This window comes from Mesoplodon bidens (genome assembly GCF_964165515.1).
Source record: "Mesoplodon bidens genome assembly, chromosome: 1".
Classification (NCBI taxonomy): domain Eukaryota; kingdom Metazoa; phylum Chordata; class Mammalia; order Artiodactyla; family Ziphiidae; genus Mesoplodon; species Mesoplodon bidens.
The window spans coordinates 195,039,133-195,059,254 of NC_138176.1; the positions used below are offsets into that span (position 1 = coordinate 195,039,133).

A 20,122-nucleotide genomic window follows, 5' to 3' on the forward strand; every position below is an offset into this window, starting at 1 on the left:
ATTATTTGGGTTCAATAAATATTTTTTTTTAGTTTGGTTATTTTGTGAATATAACTCAGAATAGTTTAACTCCCTTTTCCTTAATACTCATCTCCTGTTAAGCATCTATATACAAGAGATTGTACACTGAGCATCTATGGGCATAAAACAAGTAAACATTCATCAAATAATCTGATATATTGAAACATACTTTATAATATAGGAATTTTCTTATAGAAAGAAATTCTCAAAGTTCAAATATTTGAAAGATCATTGTGGTGACACGATGTGATTTAACACAAAAGCAGACCCACCTTCCACTGAGATTACACCCACGTGTCGCCTTCGACTGTTCATTTCTGGTCCAAAGAACCAACTGTTTTTGTTGATAGAATAGCATTCGATACTGCGAAAGGGGTCACCTGATCCACCTCGACCACCTACACAAAATAGCACACCTAAAGGTAAAGTCACAAAATAGAGGGTAAAGTCACAAAATAGAGGTTAAAATCACAGCTCCCCTTTTTTCTTTTTACAGCTAATTTTATTTTTATTTTTTATTTTTTGGCCATACCACACGGCTTGTGGGATGTTAGTTCCCTGACCAGGGATTGAACCCAGGCCCATGGCAATGAGAGCATGGAGTTCTAACCACTGGACTGCCAGGAAATTCCCCCTAACTAAAAAAAAAAAAAAAAAAAAAAAAAAGATAAATAAGTGTGGAAAAAAACTTACGAACTCAAAATTTTGATTAATGGGGAAAAAAGTTATTTGGATAGCATTTAATGTCATTATACCACTAAAAATCTAATTTTCTTTTTTCCCCCTCATTTGAACTTTTCAAAGAATAGAATACATCAGTTATCTCAGCCTGTTAACATTTCACTATAATACAGTTGAGATCCTCACCCACCCTGAAAAACTGCTGTTGCTAGTAAGGTCATGACAAAATCCAACAAACTCATAAAGTTAATTTCTGACTGAATACAATTACAACATTTGATATACTGATCACCCTAGTTCCTTTGGAAACTCCTTAACTCTTGATTTCCATAATATCAAAGTCTCCTTTTCTCTATTATTTCTGTCTTTTCTATGTTTTCTGTTTCATTCTCAGCCTACTTCTCACATACTTCATGCTTACACAGGAAAAGTTCAATCCCTTTACTTAAAATTCCATCTGTATCATAATGCCTTCCAATCTGCATTTCTAAGCCACATTTCCACTTGATGTCCCAGAGGCACCTCAAACCCAACATAAAAGATCTCCCCTTCCTCACCAACCTAAACAACTTTGTCCTTCCCTGAGGTATCCTTTCTCTCCCTCGCTATTCCCACAGCCACTGTTAGTTCAGGCCCTCATCAGCTATTACTGCAAAATCTTGTTCTCTCTTATCACTTAGTACTCTTTTGCTTTCAGACTGTCAACTGAATAATCTAATTAAAAGGCTCTTTCAACAGCTTTTCATTACCTGTATCAGTAGTTCTTAAAATTTTTACTGAATGCCACTGAATTGTACATTTTAAAATGGTTAAAATGGCAATTTTTATGGTATATGTATTTTACCACAATTTTTCTTAACATATCAAAACTTTATTCTGGGGACTTCCCTGGTGGCACAGTGGTTAAGACTCCATGCTCCCAATGCAGGGGGCCCAGGTTAGAACCCTGGTCAGGGAACTAGATCGCACATGCTTCAACTAAAAGATCCTGCATGCCTCAACAAAGATCCCGTGTGCTACAACTAAGACCCGACTCAGCCAAATTAAAAAAAAAAAAAAAACAACTTTATTCTGATTCAGAATCACCAGAGGAGCTATTTAATAAAACACAGATTGCTGGGCCTGACCCCTCCCCCACCAAGTGTTTGATTCAGTGGGTTTGGGGTAGGTGCAAAATTTTGCATTTTTAAAAACTTCCCAAGTGAATGCTCATGCTGCTGGTCAAGAGGACACCACTTGCTTCACACTATGAGAACCACTGCTCTACAAGATAAAGCCTTAGAAGAGCATAAAGGCCTTGCACTGTCCAATGCGATTTTCTCCCTCTCTTTCCCTTAATGTTTAAGCTCCTGCATCACCCATATAGTGATCCTCCTCAATGTTCTGATAACAACTTTTGGTAACTCTCATTCATGTAATATACAGTATTGAAATGATCTATTATGCTGATATCTGTCACCAGAGTCTAAGCGAGATTAAGATAGTGTGTTAAGCGTTTATGCACTAATAAAGATGAGCACAGTGCCTGGCGTGTACTAAACGTTCAATAAATGTAAAATAAACTGAATACCCTTTTCTCTAATTGGCACCCAGAAAAACATCTATTTATTATTCAAAACTAAGACTGGGGGTTATTTTCCCTATAAAACCTTTTCTGTCCCTTCCAAAGTAAAAATAACCACTCTTTTTGCTTCCCACTATAACTTTCGATTATATCAAAGTACCTTTAATACTTTATTGCATTTACTTATTCATATGGCTATTTCCCTAGATCAGACTGAAAGTTCTCTCAAAATAGGAACGGCTATAGTCTATTTGTGTGTTTACATTTCTTTCTTTTTTTCTTTTTTTTTTTTGCGGTATGTGGGCCTTTCACTGTTGTGGTCTCTCCTGTTGCGGAGCACAGGCTCCGGATGCGCAGGCTCAGCGGCCATGGCTCACGGGCCCAGCCGCTCCGCGGCATGTGGGATCTTCCCGGACCGGGGCACGAACCTGTGTCCCCGGCATCGGCAGGCGGACTCTCAACCACTGCGCCACCAGGGAAGCCCTGTGTGTTTACATTTCTAATGCCTAACCCAGAACCCGGCACATAGTAGGCACTTAATATATGTTTGCTGAATGACTACATACATGAATGACCAGAACTGCCTGTGCTATCTTTTCCAACCAATGCAGTGTTTCAAGTCAGAGAAATTTAAAGTTGAAAGAGACTTTAAAGATCCTGTAGTCAAAATTATTTATAAACTGACGCCTTCAGAGATTAAGAAATCTGCCCCAAATTACAGATGCTTTATGGCACAGCTGGAATTATAATCCCAGAATGTAATCCCGATTATTGATTAGATTTTATTTAAGTGGACCCTAATATTTCAGCTACATAGGTCACCTAGGAACATGACATGGAAGGAAAAAAATTAAAATGAAGTAAAAAGATCACGACACAAATCCTTTCTCCACTGTCTGTGTAGCCTTGGGCATCCTTTCACTCTCTCTGATTCTTAGTTTCCTCATCCATAAAATGGAATAACACCATCTTTCTCACAATAAGGATCAAATCCTTCACTAAAACCTACTTCATAAAGTTCTTGCAATCATGTAAGAGATCATGTATATGAGGGTCTAATACATTTGGCATATAACCTAGACTGCCAAAATCTTTGAATTCAACTCTGAACTGAAGAATTAAATACCTTGACTTCTTGAAACAGGAGTCACAACTAAAAAAATCTACGCTTCAAAAATTTAATACTTGAAATCAACCTATAAAAAAAGGGAAAAATATCCTTTTCACATTAAACTATTTAGAAGAACTACTTCTTCATAGGCAGATCTACAACATTCAAATTTTCTTTATACTATCTAGATAAAGTCCCACTATTCATTACCATGTACTGCCTTTTGTTATTTTTAGGCTATTCCACGGATCTCTTTATTTACTAACCACATTAGGTCACAGCAGATGTACAGGAAGTCTCTGTTCAGAGTGCTGATTCCAGAATTCACTGACCACATTTATTCTCCCTTATCCCACAAATATATTCTTTATAAAGAGTAACGTAAGTGAACATAAAACTATTTTCTCAGGAAAACATGAAAGTCTGTAAATTATGGCAAATAAAGGCGAAACTGCATGCCTCCTCAAGTATAAGAGCTTTATATTCTAAGAGTTTAATGTGGTCTGTTATACTATTAAATTAGATGTATTAAGTACCTTTCTTTTGATGTGATAAAATGCAAAAACAAACATTTAAATATGCAGTATGTGTTAAGCTCCACGTTTGGTACCAGGGATACAAAGTTATTAAGATACCTACCTGTCTCTGAAGGGCTCAAAACATGTCAAATAAATTTCAATGCAACATAGTAAGATGTGCAAAGCAAGTGTCATTTAAGCAAAAATGACAGAGGATCTAATTCTGCCTAGAAGAATCAAAAAGACTCCCAAAGAAAAGATATTTCAGCAGGCTCTTCAGAGTGTATAGGTCTTGTTACGGTTTTTTTAAAAATTGGCTTATTGGTAAACTATCTGAAATCATGCACAGTAAGAATTCATATATAACCTTACTTGCCAATTATTACTTTAAGACAATCAGATACTAATCATCTTACAATTAGGTTTCGGCAAACATAACCAACCCTCAAATACAACAAAATTCCTTAGAGCAGAGTTGATAAAATGAGTAATTTAATTACCAGCAGTATGTTTCCTTGGGGTAGTCCGAATGGAGTATTCAAAGTCAGGTACTGCTCTGCTACTCAAGTGAAGGTGGTAATTTCTTGCTTCATCCAATAAATCTCTACATTTTAGATTTTGTTTGACAATCTGTTCTTTTGCCACAACACCCATAAGAAAATCAACTGGCAACAGCGGCAAACGAACCTAAGATTGTGAATAGTTGCAGATATAAAATTTAAGTTGCAATTGGACAGTTCATTCTCTACTTTCACTGCAGCATGTTCTCTTTTTGAAACTCATTTACCTTCTAAAATCTGAATGAAGCTCAATGTGCCAAGTTCTAAAGCAATTTCCAGTACTGGTCTGTACTAATGATATCTCAAAGGGATTTTAAAAATATTCAGGTTAAAAAGCAGGTAATGATCTTTCTAATTCAAATAAAACACATTCAGACTTATCCTTAAATGGTATAGTAAGTAGGAAAGAGTCAAAGCCATTTTCACATCATATTACATCAATGGATAATCTACACTTTTTATGATAAATGGAACATGCTGATTTGCTTCCATATCATTTTATTTCTATACACAATCTTATTCATCCCTACCTGTGCAAGTGTTTCATCCAACCATTTGGAATGATGCTGAGGATTGGCAAGAAGCCACTTGATGGCTGCACTATAGACCTGCTTTTCATTCTCAATATTTAGATCACTGGAGGACAAAAGCTTATGGAGATGCTGGGGTGACACACTTACAAAGTCTTCACACTCCACCACTTCAGGAAAATGCTCACAGGCATACTGATCCGCCATGTCCATTAAGTCTATTCGATTGTGACTTTCTGCAAAGGCTCTTACTGCCAGACAATTGGAGGGATGAAAATGTAACTTCATGTATTCACAACAAGCTCTAGCCACCAGTTCAACCTGTAGAATACAGGCTGCATATAATAGAGGCTGGACGTTGTCAACAGTCAAAGTGAGTCGTGAAGAATAGACAAACTTTACCAAGTCTTCTATTGCATCACCATCAAAATCTCTGATCTCAATCAGTGTTTGCTTGGCTTCAGCCATTTCAGAGAGAAACATAGCTCTGAAGTAGGGAATAACACAAGCCAATACCAGTTTGTGACAAGAGATTAGCTTTGAGCCAACCTGTTCAAAACAAAACAAAGAGAGACTCAGTTTAATATCAAAATTAGCCTGAGATCCGCATCGAGTACATGCTGTATAGCAGGGATAAAAACTCCAGACAAGTTAGTGTATTCGTTTTAACAATGTAATCCTTTGTCACTTACTTTCAATCTAGGCCAATTTCTTAAGGTCAGGCAATTTTCTTCTTCCAAGTTAGAGTCAAATCTTTTATACATGTATCTATAATGTATTATACCATAAACTATGATTTTTCTGTATTATCTCACATTTCAGAAGCATTTTGTGAATTAATGAGGCTAATAGCAAACATCACCTAGCACTTACTATGTATCAGGCACTATACTTTTTTTTTGGTCTAAGAGTCCCTTCTTTTTTTCCAATTTTATTGACATACAATGTTATATAAGTTTAAGGTATGCAGCATTATGACTTGATATATGTATATGTTGTGAAACGATTAGCACAGTTTTAGTAAGCTATCCATCACCTCATATAATTACAAATTTTTTTCTTTCTGATGAGAACTTTGTTTTTGTTTTTTGTTTTTTGGGGTTTTTTTTTTTGGCGGTATGCGGGCCTCTCACTGTTGTGGCCTCTCCTGTTGAGGAGCACAGGCTCCGGACGCTGAGGCCCAGAGGCCATGGCTCACGGGCCTAGCTGCTCCACGGCATATGGGATCTTCCCAGAACGGGGCACGAACCCGTGTCCCCTGCATTGGCAGGCAGACTCTCAACCACTGCGCCACCAGGGAAGCCCTGATGAGAACTTTTAAGATCTACTCTCTTAGCAACTTTCAAATATACAACACAATATTGTTAACTACAGTTACCGTGTCAGGCTCTATTCTAAGTGCTTTTCATATATTAACTCACTCGATTGTCCCAATGCCCCTATGATACTATTATTATCCACAATTTACCAGTGAGAAAATTGAAGCAGAGTAAACAAGTCAATGTTAGTATTTACTATGAGCTTAAATGAAGTTTTTTCATTTCCTATTTAAATCATTTTGAAATGATATTTTATAGAAATGTAATAAAGAACACTGAAATCTCACCACTTTGTTGAAAAATTAGATTGCTTCCAATAGTCTGCCATTACAAACACAGCAGTGAACTTTGTTGTAGGAGAATCTTTGTTTACATTCTCTATTATTTCCTAAAGATAAATTCCTAAAAACAGAAATGCTGCTTCAAAGGATAAGTACAATTTGGATACATACTACTAAATTGTCCATTTCTGATCCCCTTACAGTATTTGTGCCATATTCTGAATGTTATCTTAAGAAAAATCTGCCAATTCAATGTATGAAATATCTCATTGTTTTAGTTTACTTTTTACTAATATGATTGAATCATTCATAAATTTTGGACTACATTTATTTCTTCTAAGAACTCTTTCTATGACTTTTTTTCTCATTTGTAAGAACTCCTCAGACATTTAGAATATTAGTCATTTGTCATATATAGATTTCAAAACTTCTCTTTTATAAGTATGCTTCAAAATTTTATTCACTCTCAATGGATTTTTAAGTAATCCAATCAATCTTTTTCCTTATGACTTCTGCCTTAGGTGCTATGCTTGAAATGGGAATCATTCTAACAGTCCATAAATATTTACAGGTATTTTTTCTAGTTTTATGTTTTTCACAAATCTATTTCCATCTGGAAGTTTTTGATACTGAGAAGACAGATATCTTTTTTTATTGATGTATAGTTTCTGTACAATATTATGTTACAGTTGTACAATATACTGATTCACAATTTTTAAAGGTTATACTCCATTTACAGTTATTATAAAACATTGGCTATATTCCCTGTGTTGTACAATATATCCTTGTACCTTATTTTATACTTATAGTTTGTATCTCTTACTCATCTTCTTTTTAACACAGTAGTTATCCAGTTTTTCCCAGCACTTTATGTTAAATAATCAATGAGTACAAGTAATAGGATAGTAGTGTTTTAGCAATTATCCTGTTTCCATGTAACATTTTGATTATGTAATACACTTATAGTTGTGTTTCATTATTTGGGAACTAATTTTAAAATAAGAACTCCTAAAGAAAAAGGCCTGAGGAATGTTACAATGTATAAAAGGTTTTGCTTATAAGTGCCCCATACCCAGCTGTTTTCACTAATGTAGAGGAAGAATGAATATCACTTATTTCAACAAGTACAGATGATTGTTTCTGTTGGTTATACTATATTTACTTTGTTAAAATAATTTAGAAGGCCGGATTTAGAGTCTACTGAGATTCAAGTTGTAAACTATGCTACAGCAGAAAGCTTGGCATGTTCTCAAATTCACGTTAGCCCTAAAACGGGATCTGAAATCTGATATTAAACATTTAAAAAATAGTCTCAAAATATCTTTTTTTTTTTTTTTTTTGGGATCATCTGCACTGGCCACCACTGAGATTTAGTTTCTATGCAAATATCTGTAAATCTCACATGATGTAAACCTGCTCAATTAAACAACTTACAAAGGACTCTCTTACATAATAGAAATATAAAATAAGGTACTACAGGTGTGGCCAGAGAGGTGGCTGCCCCCTCACCTGTCACGCACTGCACGTTCGTTGGGAAACTGGTGCTAAACCATCGTAGATGACTGCTTCTGGGTCGGGGTTTTATAGGTAGCAGAGGAGCTCCCTCGCTGCAATCTACTGAAAGTCAGCCCTCGACACAAGGATTTTTTTTTTTTTAGTTGTTTTTTTTTTTTTTTTTTTTTTTTTTTTTTTGCGGTACATGGGCCTCTCACTGTTGTGGCCTCTCCCGTTGCGGAGCACAGGCTCCGGATGCGCAGGCTCAGCGGCCATGGCTCATGGGCCCAGCTGCTCCGCGGCATATGGGATCCTCCCGGACCGGGGCACGAACCCGTATCCCCTGCATCGGCAGGCGGACTCTCAACCACTGCGCCACCAGGGAGGCCCTAGTTTTTTTTTTTTAAGAAAAGAAAGTACTACAATTTTCAGATAAACATCATTTTTACAATGCCTTCTCATCCAAGCTGTACAAATCAATGGCCCTCAAGCTATTTTCATGTTGTTTATAAGGCTCTGTCCCTCTGTAACTCATTTGATTCAAATAAACTAAAACGTGTATATTTAATATACACACATACACACAAAATCATACCCTTATGCACCCTTTTAGAATAAATACCCATCTTCTAAATAAGAAAAATTTAACATTCAGATATATTCACAAATTTTGGGGAGAAAGTTTATAAACTGGTAATTCCCAGTTAAGGCCCTCATACTGTTTAATGATAAAATGCAAATTTATTCTTGTATGAGAATAAGTTCTCGTTGCCTAAAATCCTTTGGTAGGAGTGACAGTGATTTAAAATGCTTCCTTAATCCCCTTGGACAATTTAAAGTTACTGTTATGGACTATGGCTGGTAGCAGCAGTGTTTTCAGTTCTGTGCTGAATTCTGGGAACATTGTTTTTGATTGGAATAAAGGAATACTTGGATGTTAGAGTTCCACAATGGCTGGACATTTTCTATTGTTTTCTAAGTTTTGTGAATGTGGGGCTAATACAAACTAACATTTTTGTAAAAATAAATAAATACCCATCTTAACTTTAAAAAGATCTTTGAGCCTTATATATGAAATAGGAACATCAAAATATTTGGGCTTCTATGCATTCATTAACTTCTCTTTGACACTATGTAGTCTCATGTTCTTAAGAGTTTATTTCTAAATTTTTCTTCTCTGGTACATAAATATCAATTACCAAAAATATTTTATCAGAAATTTTAAAATGAAAGAAATCGAAGTCTAAAGACTGGATGTTTAAAACTGGGTGAAAGGGCTTCCCTGGTGGCGCAGTGGTTGAGAGTCCGCCTGCCGATGCAGAGGACACAGGTTCGTGCCCTGGTCCGGGAAGATCCCACATGCCACGGTGCGGCTGGGCCCGTGAGCCATGGCCGCTGAGCCTGCGCGTCCGGAGCCTGGGCTCCACGATGGGAGAGGCCACAACAGTGAGAGGCCCGCATACCGCAAAAAAAAAAAAAAAAAAAAAAAAAACTGGGTGAAAAATACACAAACTACAAAATATTAGACATTATTATACCATTTAAAATCATATAAATACTACAGCATGTCCTTGATACTAGGGAATTTTCTAATTTACATTTTTATTTGATAAGTGAACATATGAATACTTCAAGATGCTCGGGGAAAAGAAAACATGACAAGCTTAAACCCAAGTAGTGAAATATGTAGAATATCAACATTAACATAATGATCCTTTATTTTTTAACAAAAGCTTGAAATACAAACCGCTAATCCAAACCTTGAGTAACTGTCCATGGATTAGCCAATAGGGATCAAAATACAATGAAACACGAACTTCCCTGGTGGTGCAGTGGTTAAGAATCCACCTGCCAACGCAGGGGACATGGGTTCGAGCCCTGGTCTGGGAAGATTCCACATGCCGCGGAGCAACTAAGCCCGTGCGCCACAACTACTGAGCCTATGCTCTAGAGCCCACTAGCCACAACTACTGAATCCTGCGCGCCTAGAGCCCATGCTCCGCAACAAGAGAAGCCACTGCAATGAGAAGCCCGCACACCAAAACGAAGAGTAGCCCCCGCTCACCGCAACTAGAGAAAGCCTGCGTGCAGCAACGAAGACCCAACGCAGCCATAAATAAATAAATTTATATATATAAAAAAAATCCATTAACTGTCAGTCCTGACTTTCAAAAGGAACCTATCTATTATCTTGCATTAAAGATTACTTACTTTTCAAGTTTTCTTTTTTCCCCTCAACTACAATATATATTTACAGTGTAAAATCAAGAAAGTACAGAAAAATATAAGGGAAAAAATTTACTCACAATTCAACAAATACTGTCAACCTGTTGGCATATTTCCTTTTAACTTTTTCCCATGCATTTTGAAACATAACAGACTGTCCTGAACTTTGTCACCTTTTCCTAAGTTTCTGAAAACTTTCAACTCTTCATGCTTATTCTACACAGTGGATGTAACACAGTTTATTTATTCTGCTATCAGCCATTAAGACAACTTTTCCATATTTTAAATATAAACAGTATCTTAGAACAGGCAGTTTTTTCAGCATTTCAGAATACTTCCTTGAGATAAAATCTGAAAAGCAGAATTAATGAGTCAATAAATATAAGCTTTTTACAGTTCTTGATACATACTGCCAAACCATCCATGAAAAACAAGGAATGAATTTACATATCCATCAGCAGTGTTTGAGAATAATCTCTTCATCAAAATTTCAAAGCAATAAATAATGTTCAATATGTTGATAACTGAACAATTTTTCAATTGATTTAATTTTTACTTCTTTGACATTTTTAGTACTTTAAAAAATCTGGCTATCCCGTGAACTACTCTTTTGCAAACACAGAATACTTAAGTGTTAAATACAAAATCACTTTCTCGGGCTTCCCTGGTGGCGCAGTGGTTAAGAATCTGCCTGCCAATCAGGGGACATGGGTTCAAGCCGTGGTCCAGGAAGATCAGGGGGCTACAACGAAGAGTAGCCTCCACTCACCAAAGCTAGAGAAAGTCGGCGTGCAGCAACGAAGACCCAACACAGCCAAAAATAAAATAAACAAATTTATATTTTTAAAAAATCACTTTCTCCTTTATCATTTCTCTTTTATTAGATTATGCCTGCTCTCCGGTCAGGAGTTAACTGCTACATTTATAAGGATAACAATTTTATCATTTCTACCTCTTGGAAGTATACTACTATAATGCAGTTCAAACACTTTGTTTCTCTACAGTCTTTCAGAGCACTTATTATTACCTGATCAGTTGAAAGTTTTGACAGCCAATAATTATAACACTTAGAGTCTTAAACGTGTTCATTAGAATCCTATAAATACTTGTTTTTTAAAAAAAATCACAGACACATGCACTTCCAAAAAAAAAAAAAGCCAAACAACATGATTGAAACATAATCAGTGGCGGCATCAAGAGGTGATATAAGGGATTGTCCTCCTCTAATAATCTCTATCAACTTCTTGAGGTAAAATTAACTATGATCTTTAACAAGGATAATGACATTTCCTCAAACTACATAAAGCATAAATAAAAGCATCTTTGTAGATGCTAGTCTTGTTGATCTATGATGTATAATTTAAGCATTATGAGAGCTATGCAATACCCCTTTCAAGACAATTTCCCTCTGCCTTTTCCCCACCAAATTGTTGCCCTTAAGAATCTTCCCTCATACATAACTTTAGAGCTGCCACTAGATATATTGTTTTAAAATATTTTCACTAATAAATACATAATAATATATAAACAAGTTTTACCTTTCCCTGGAATGACCTTAAGATTATATATAATCTCCTATCTGAAGCCTTTCCAATCACCTCTCAGACATAGTTAACAGATCCTCTCCTATGCTTCCATAAAAATATCATAAAATGACAATCACTAAATTGTATTTTAGTTAGCTGTGTATGTGCCTGTCTCCAGCTAAATTTCAAACTCCCTCAATGCAAGTACAGCATATTATTCAGATTTATTTATACTCTCCATATACTAGGGTAAGACCTTAGTAAATATCTGTTAAATGAGTTTGTTTTTCCAATATCAGTGCTCACTTTGGAATTTAAAAACACACTAATGGTCTTACATATGAACAATAAAACAAGTTTTGATAACTGTCTTTCTAAAATTCTTGTCCTAAAAGCAATAATTATCTAATGAAGTATACTAATAAATAAAGGAGATGAATATGTCAAAGTATAATCCTCAAGGTTATATGAATGTAAAAAGTGAAGTTTGTATTGAACAGAGCATTATAAACTACCCGTAACCCTACTTGGTTTAGTTGTTCTGTGACAGTTAAATTCTGAAAGTTTAAGAAATGTTGAATTAGAATTAAGAAACAAATCCAGTAACAGTCCTGCTAAAAGATTAAGCTACAATTCTTTCTAATGATAAGAATATACCGTAGCAGCATTATCTACTACTTTTGGAACAACAAGAATAGTACACATAATGATCCTAACAGCTGAATATTTATTATTATGTACTGAGCACTGTTATAAGGACTTCACATATTATCAATTCACTTATTCCTCACAAAAACCTAATCGTCATCATAATTTTACAGTTGAAAAAATAAAAATGAGAGCTGCTTTAAATTAGTGAAGTTTCTCATTCTTAAATGACTTCTACCACTGCTTCAAACACAGTAATTTTGGGTTTCCACCATAGATTCTTCTGAGGTTTTCACTTCAACCTATTGCTGAAGGTACCCAATAAACAAAGAAAAGTTATGAGATTAATTATCACTTGCCCTAAAATGGCTGTGTCCTTACTTTTCACTTAAGAAAGTTTACATGCAGTAGCTAGTAAAAATTATTCTAAGATCCAATTATAAAATGTGTACAATCAATAATATTCTATTTAATTATTTTCCAACATATACTGATATGATGAACTGATAATTTATTAAATTCAAATAATCTATTTTACATTTTTATTTTTGCCAAATCCAGTGTGGGTCACTGAATTTCACACTTGCGTTGAAAATTAGAACAATGGCATTAGATTAAACATAATATACTATACAGATCAGGTGTTCTACACCTACAGTTTAGGTCTTCCTTCATTAAAATTTATACATGGCTAAATTTCACATAAAGCTAGTAAAATTATTTAACAGTTTTCTTCTCAATATCTTAGTGTCCTTACATATTTGTAGGTCCTAATTAAAAGTTTAAGTGAAGAGAATGTAGGTCATTTATTTACAGTATAACACTATACTCCTGGACATTCCGGGCCTAAAACTCAGAATTTATGCATTCCGTTTACAGACTTTTGCTGAGTGTCCCTGATCTGATTCTCTAAGGGTGTCCTCAATCCCCACAACTCTGAGCTCTAAGAACCTGACTGATCAGGAGCAGAAAGCAAAATCTAAAAGATCCCAAAGCGGCAAATCTCATGTGGAAAATGCTGCATGTATACACATAAATCCTCAAAAGAATTTAATATTACACTGAGAGGTAAGAATAGTAAGAGGTACTTTAAATGAGCTATGAGAAACAATTAGAACACAGGCTCTTCAACACTGCTTTATCAATTTTCCAACTTTATTAAAACTGTTCTTTGTAGCAGAGCAGCATGATCGTATAGGCCTTAGACAAAGTTTACTAAAGACTTTTTCACCCCAGTCTAAAAAACACTCTAGGGCTTCCCTGGTGGCGCAGTGGTTGAGAGTCCGCCTGTCGATGCAGGGGACACGGGTTCGTGCCCCAGTCTGGGAAGATCCCACACGCTGTGGAGCGGCTGGGCCCGTGAGCCATGGCCGCTGAGCCTGCATGTCCGGAGCCTGTGCTCCGCAACGGGAGAGGCCACAACAGTGAGAGGCCCGCATACCGCAAAAAATAAAATAAAAATAAAAAAAATAAAAAACACTCTACTATCAGGTAAAAATAAACAATCTCACTTAAAGACAGTAATATTGAAATAGAGATTAAATTACAGGCATATCTTGGAGATACTGCAGGTTCAGTTCCAGACCACTGCAATAAAGCAAATATCTCAATAAAGCAAGTCACACGAATTTTTTGGTTTCCCGGTGCATATAAAAGTTATGTTTAGACTAAAAAAATCAGGGCTGCCACAAACCTTCAATTTGTTTAAAACAAACGAACAAACAAAAAAACACATTATCTGAGAAACACAATAAAGCAAAAAAGTGCAGAAAAACAAGATATGCTTACACCAGAATAGGAACACACAGTAAAACACTAGTGCAGCTACATATACAACCAAGAATTCTGACTTCTAACCAACATCAAGAGTAAGTGAATACATCAAGTTGTTTTTTTTTCTTTTTCTTTTTGGCTGTGCCAGGCAGCATGCAGGATCTTAGTTCCCTGACCAGGGATCAAACCCATGTCCCCTGCAATGGAAGCATGGAGTCCTAACCACCAGGCCACTAGGGAATTCCCAACATCAAGATTTTTTAATTCACAAGTTAAAAGCTAATTCCCTGGCGGTCCAGTGGTTAGGACTCCACGCTTTCACTGAGGAGGGCGCAGGTCTGATCCCTGGTCAGGGAACTTAGATCCCGCAAGCCGTACAGTGCCCCCCCCCCAAAAAAAGCTTATCTGGTCAACAGAAATTTATCCATTTCACAAATAATAACTATTTGTTGTTTTAGGGCTCCAGAACTTTCAGAAGTGAAACTAAGAAATAGTGAATATCAACATTTAATTAGTAAAATAATTTTATCTTATGCTAGGCTCCCTTTACTTACCCTCCCTTATGTCCCTTCCCCTTCAATGTAATAAAGGGTTGAAACTAAAACCATTCTGACTATAATAAGCAAAGCATCAAAAATGTGCCTTGTGTGGTTATAGAAACCTTTATTTTTTATTTATTTATTTATTTATTTTATTATTATTTTTTTTTGCTGTACATGGGCCTCTCACTGTTGTGGCCTCTCCCGTTGCGGAGCACAGGCTCCGGACGCGCAGGCTCAGCGGCCATGGCTCACGGACCCAGCTGCTCTGCTGCATGTGGGATATCTTCCCGGACCGGGGCACGAACCCGTGTCCCCTGCATCGGCAGGCGGACTCTCAACCACTGCACCACCAGGGAAGCCCGAAACCTTTATTTTATATAATACACTGAAGAGGTTGAGGAAAGAAAAAAAGACAGTCTCACCTTCAATGTGATATCACAGAGTTCTCCATTTTCATAAAACTGAAGAAGAGAACCATGAAAATCTTTCCAAGCTTCATTTGCTTCAAAGATAAAGGAGTCTTCTCCATCACCATCACCAAGTGAAGATCTGTTCTTTATTTGCTGGTGCTGTTGCCTTTTCCCTTTTGTGAAGCGATTCCTAGCTTGTTTTGCATTCATAGATTCTGAAGCCATTTGTAACACTCTTTTAATACAGCTCTCTTCTCAAACATCCCATTTATTCTTTTGTAAAGGATGGGGAAAAGGTAGATGGGGAGAAGGTAGATGCAGTCCACTAACCTTCAGACATTTTTCAAAACCTACTCAACTGCCATTGTCCAGTTAGCTGAGGCTGAAAAAAAATAACAAAACACACATAAAACCACTCAAAAAATGATTACTAGAAATTATAGTTTACCAATACCATATATGTAAAATGACCATATAAATCACTGTTGAAAGAAGAACAGGTGACTTTGTATTTTTACACTAAATGTCACATAAGCCACCTCAGCTAATTGTATCAGTGAAGGGACTCCTTTAAAATCTAATTGGAAAATTGTGGGAGGATGGTGGAGTAGAAGCACAAGGAACCTGTTTCCCCACATAGACAACAACTGCACTGACAGAATCTGTCTGATGTAACTATTTTGAAACTCTGGAGTCTGCTGAAGGATTACAACTTCCAGAAGATTTAGTCAGTAAATTACAGTTGACTTTGGTCAATTTCAGCTCTGTGTACAGTAGCAGCTGCCCACCCTCAGCCATGTGGCAAGCAGCTGTTCATGTGTTTCTGGAGCAGCTTGCACAGAGTTTGCAGGAGCCACAGTAGGCAAGAAGGACTCTATCCTCTGAATATTAGGGATCTCTCCTCTGATTGCTCACTACTGTTTCTGATCACAGAGGTGCAGACAAAGAGGTGGCCAGCCACTGTTACTGCACCTCCTCCCACTGTTGCAGGCCCCTCCCTCTCATCTGAAGTGACTTCCAGGATATTTTAAATGCTGGTGCCCTTTACCGCTGCATTTTTCACTATTTCCCCTTTTGGGAGTAAGACACTAAAGACTAAGACATTAAAAAACAACTGCATATACAAGGAAAATCAGAAAGTGACCATGCATGCCCAGGAAAAGGCTCAGAAAAGACCTGAGAAGACTTTAAGTTTAAACCTCAAGCTGATCTTCAGCATAAAGACAGCCCACAACAATAAAAAAAAAAAAAAGCCAAACAATAACAACAAAAAAAAAGCCTTAAGGAATAGGGAAAAATCTGATTTTCAGAGTTACCACATTATTACACTCAAACGTCTAGTATTTAACAACCAAAAAAATCACAAGGCATACAAAGAAACAGATATGATCTATCATACAAAGAAACAGAAAAGTATGGCCTTATTCAAGGGGAAAAATAAATCAACAGAAACTGTCTCTGCCTAGTAAAAATGTCATTAGTTCTTTTTCAAAGACTTTAAAACAACTGTTTTGAAGATGCTCAAAGAACTAAAGGAAGATGTGAACAAAGTCATCTGTGTTAACAAAATGGAACTATCAATAGAGAAACAGAAAACCTAAAAATGAACCACAGAGAGATTCTGGAACTGGAATATTAATAACTGAAATTAAAAATTCATTAGAAGGGGGCTTCCCTGGTGGCACAGTGGTTAAGAATCCACCTGCCAATGCAGGGGACACAGGTTCAAGCCCTGGTCTGGGAACATCTTACATGTCATGGAGCAACTAAGCCCGTGAACAACAACTACTGAGCCTACGCTCTAGAGCCCACTAGCCACAACTACTGAAACCCACGCACCTAGAGCTTGTGCTCCGCAACAAGAGAAGCCACCGCAATGAGATGCCCGCGCACCACAACAAAGAGTAGACCCCGCTTGCCCCAACTAGAGAAAGCCCACGTGCAGCAATGAAGACCCAATGCAGCCAAAAATAAATAAATAAATATCAAAAAAATTCATTAGAGGGAGTTGAAGGCAGATCTGGGCAGGTAGAAAAAAGATTTAGCAAAGCTGAAGCTAAGATGATGAAAATTATCAAGTATGATGACAAAGACTGAAGAAACATAAACAGCACATAAGGGACCTGTGGGACACCATCAAACAGATCAACATACAGATCATGAGAGTCCTAGAAGGACAAAAGACAGAGAAGGGGGCAAAGAGAATATTTGAAGAAATACTGGCTGAAAACTTCCCAAATTTAATGAAAGACATGAAAATAAACATCCAAGAGACTCCAAAAAATATGACCTCAAAGAGACCCACACCAAGACATATTATAATCAAACTTCCAAAAAGCTAAAGAGAGAATCTTGAAAACAAGAAGAGAAGTGAATCATCACATACCAGTGATCTCAATAAGATTATCAGCAGATATCTCATCAGAAACTTTGGAGGCCAAAAGACAATGGGCGGATATGTTAAAAGTACTAAAAGACAACATGTGTCAATGAAGGATCTATATCCAGCAAAACTGTCCTTCAGAAGTGAGGGAGAAAGTAAGACACACCCAGATAAACAAAAGCTGAGGGAGTTCATGATCACCAGACCTGGTCTGCAACTCAAGGGAGACCTACAAGATGAAAGAGATGAAAGAACACTAAACAATAACTCATGAGTAATTAGAAAAGCTAGTATTATTGTAACAGTGGTTTGTAACTGTACTTTTTATATTTGAGAGACAAATACATTTTTTAAGAATTATTAATGTAAAAAGCTAGTTTTACTGTAATTTTGCTTTGTTACACCAAATCATGTTTCCTACATAATTTAGGAGAATACTTAAAATAATAAGTAAAAAACAGAACTTAAATAAAATTTAAACAATTTTAATAATTTGAATTTTTAGTTCATGTTTTTAGGCACACGATGTATAAAAATGCAATTTTGTGACATCAACAACTGAAAAGGGTAGAGATGAAACTGTAAAGAAGCAGAGTTTTTGTCTGTTACTGAAGCTAAGCTAGTATAAATTCAAATTAGAGTATTATAATTTTAGGATGTTAAATGCAATCCTCATGATAACCACAAAGAAAATACCTATAGAGTATACACATAAGAAAATAAGGGGCCTCCCTGGTGGCGCAGTGGTTGAGAGTCTGCCTGCCGATGCAGGGGATACGGGTTCGTGCCCCGGTCTGGGAGGATCCCATATGCCGCGGACCGGCTGGGCCCGTGAGCCATGGCCGCTGGGCCTGCGCATCCGGAGCCTGTGCTCCGCAACGGGAGAGGCCACAACAGTGAGAGGCCCGCATACCGCAAAAAGAAAATAAGAAAGGATCTTAAACATTTCACTACAAAAAAAATCAACTAAACACAAAAGAAGACAGTAATACAGGAAATGAGGCTCAAAAAGCTCTAAGGCACATAGGAAACAAATAGCACAATACCAGAAATAAGTCCTTCCTAATCAGTAATTACTACAAACATCAATGAATTAAACACTCCAATCAAAAAACAGAGATTGGCAGAATGAATAAAAACACGTGATCCAATTATATGCTGTCTACACAAGACTCATTTGAGATCCAAAAACACAAACAGTTCGTTGAAATGAAAAGTATTGAAAAAAATATTCCATGCAAACAGTAACCAAAAAAAGACCCAAAGTGGCTACACTAGTATCAGACAAAAGTAAGATTTTAAATAAAAAATGTTACAAGAAACAAAAAAGGTCAGTATATATTAATAAAAGGTTCAATACAGCAAGAAGATACAATTATAAACATTTACATATATAATGACAAGTCATGAAAACATACGGAGCAAAAACTAAGAAATGAAGGGAGAAACAGACAGTTCTACATTAATAGTTGGAGACTTCAATAACCTACTCACAATAATGAACAAAACAACCAGACATAAGTATGGAAACAGAGGACTTAACACAATAAACCAACTAGATCTAACAGACATATACAGAACACTACCTAACAACAGCAGAATACACATTCTTCTCAAGTGCATGCACATGGGACATTTTCTAGGAGAGACGACATATTAGGCCACAAATTAAGACTCAATAGATTTTAAAAGATAGATATACCAAGTATCTTCTCTAACCACAACACAATGAAGTTAGAAATCAATAAAAAGAAAAATGAAAAATTTACAAAACTGTGGAAATTAACACAATTTTAGACAAGTGATGGATCAAAGAAGAAATCACAGAGAAATTAGAAAATACTTACAGACAAATGAAAACAAAAACACAACATACTAAAACATGAGATACAGTGAAAGCTAAGCTAATTTCCCACTAAGGGGGAAATATACAGTTTTAAACACATCAAAAAAAAAAAACACATCAAATCAACAACCTAACTTTAAAACCTCAGGAACTAGAAAAAAGACGAATAAACTAAACCCAAACCTAGCAGAAGGAAGTAAATAATAAAGGTTTGAGCAAAGAGAAATTAAACAGAACAGAAAAACAATAGAGGAAAGTCAATCAAGCCAAAAGTTGGTTCTCCTAAAAGATCAACAAAATTGACAAAAATTCAGCTAGACAAGACTATGAAAAAAAGAGAGGGACTTCCCTGGTGGTGCAGTGGCTAAGAATATGCCTGCCAAAGAAGGGGACATGAGTTCAATCCCTGGTCCGGGAAGATCCCACATGCCATGGAGCAACTAAGCCCATGTGCCAACTACTGAGCCTGCGTTCTAGAGCCTGCAGGACACAGCTACTGAGCCCGTGTGCCGCAACTACTGAAGCCTGTGCATCTAGAGCCCATGCTCCGCAAAAAGAGAAGCCACTGCCATGAGAAGCCCATGCACCGCAACAAAGAGTAGCCCCTGCTCGCTGCAACTAGAGAAAGCCCCACGCAGCAATGAAGACCCAACACAGCCAAAGATAAATAAAATTGAAAAAAAAAAAGA

The 20,122-nt window shown here is 36.6% G+C and overlaps 1 protein-coding gene across 8 annotated transcripts in view; it reads right to left on the reverse strand.

Annotated features, from left to right (window-relative positions):
* Window positions 1–20,122, reverse strand: part of KLHL8 (kelch like family member 8) — a 50,663-nt gene that overhangs the window by 11,422 nt on the left and 19,119 nt on the right. For 6 of the 8 annotated variants that reach the window (XM_081238258.1, XM_081238257.1, XM_081238259.1 and 3 more), the window contains 4 exons: window positions 15,217–15,586; window positions 4,986–5,534; window positions 4,396–4,582; window positions 294–437 (listed from right to left, as the gene is read on the reverse strand). In XM_081238258.1, the coding sequence (XP_081094384.1) occupies window positions 294–437; window positions 4,396–4,582; window positions 4,986–5,534; window positions 15,217–15,429 (1,093 nt within the window). In that variant the 5' untranslated portion in view covers window positions 15,430–15,586. The remainder of the gene's footprint in view (window positions 1–293; window positions 438–4,395; window positions 4,583–4,985; window positions 5,535–15,216; window positions 15,587–20,122) is intronic. The other 2 variants (XM_081238261.1, XM_081238260.1) reach the window with 2 other exon arrangements.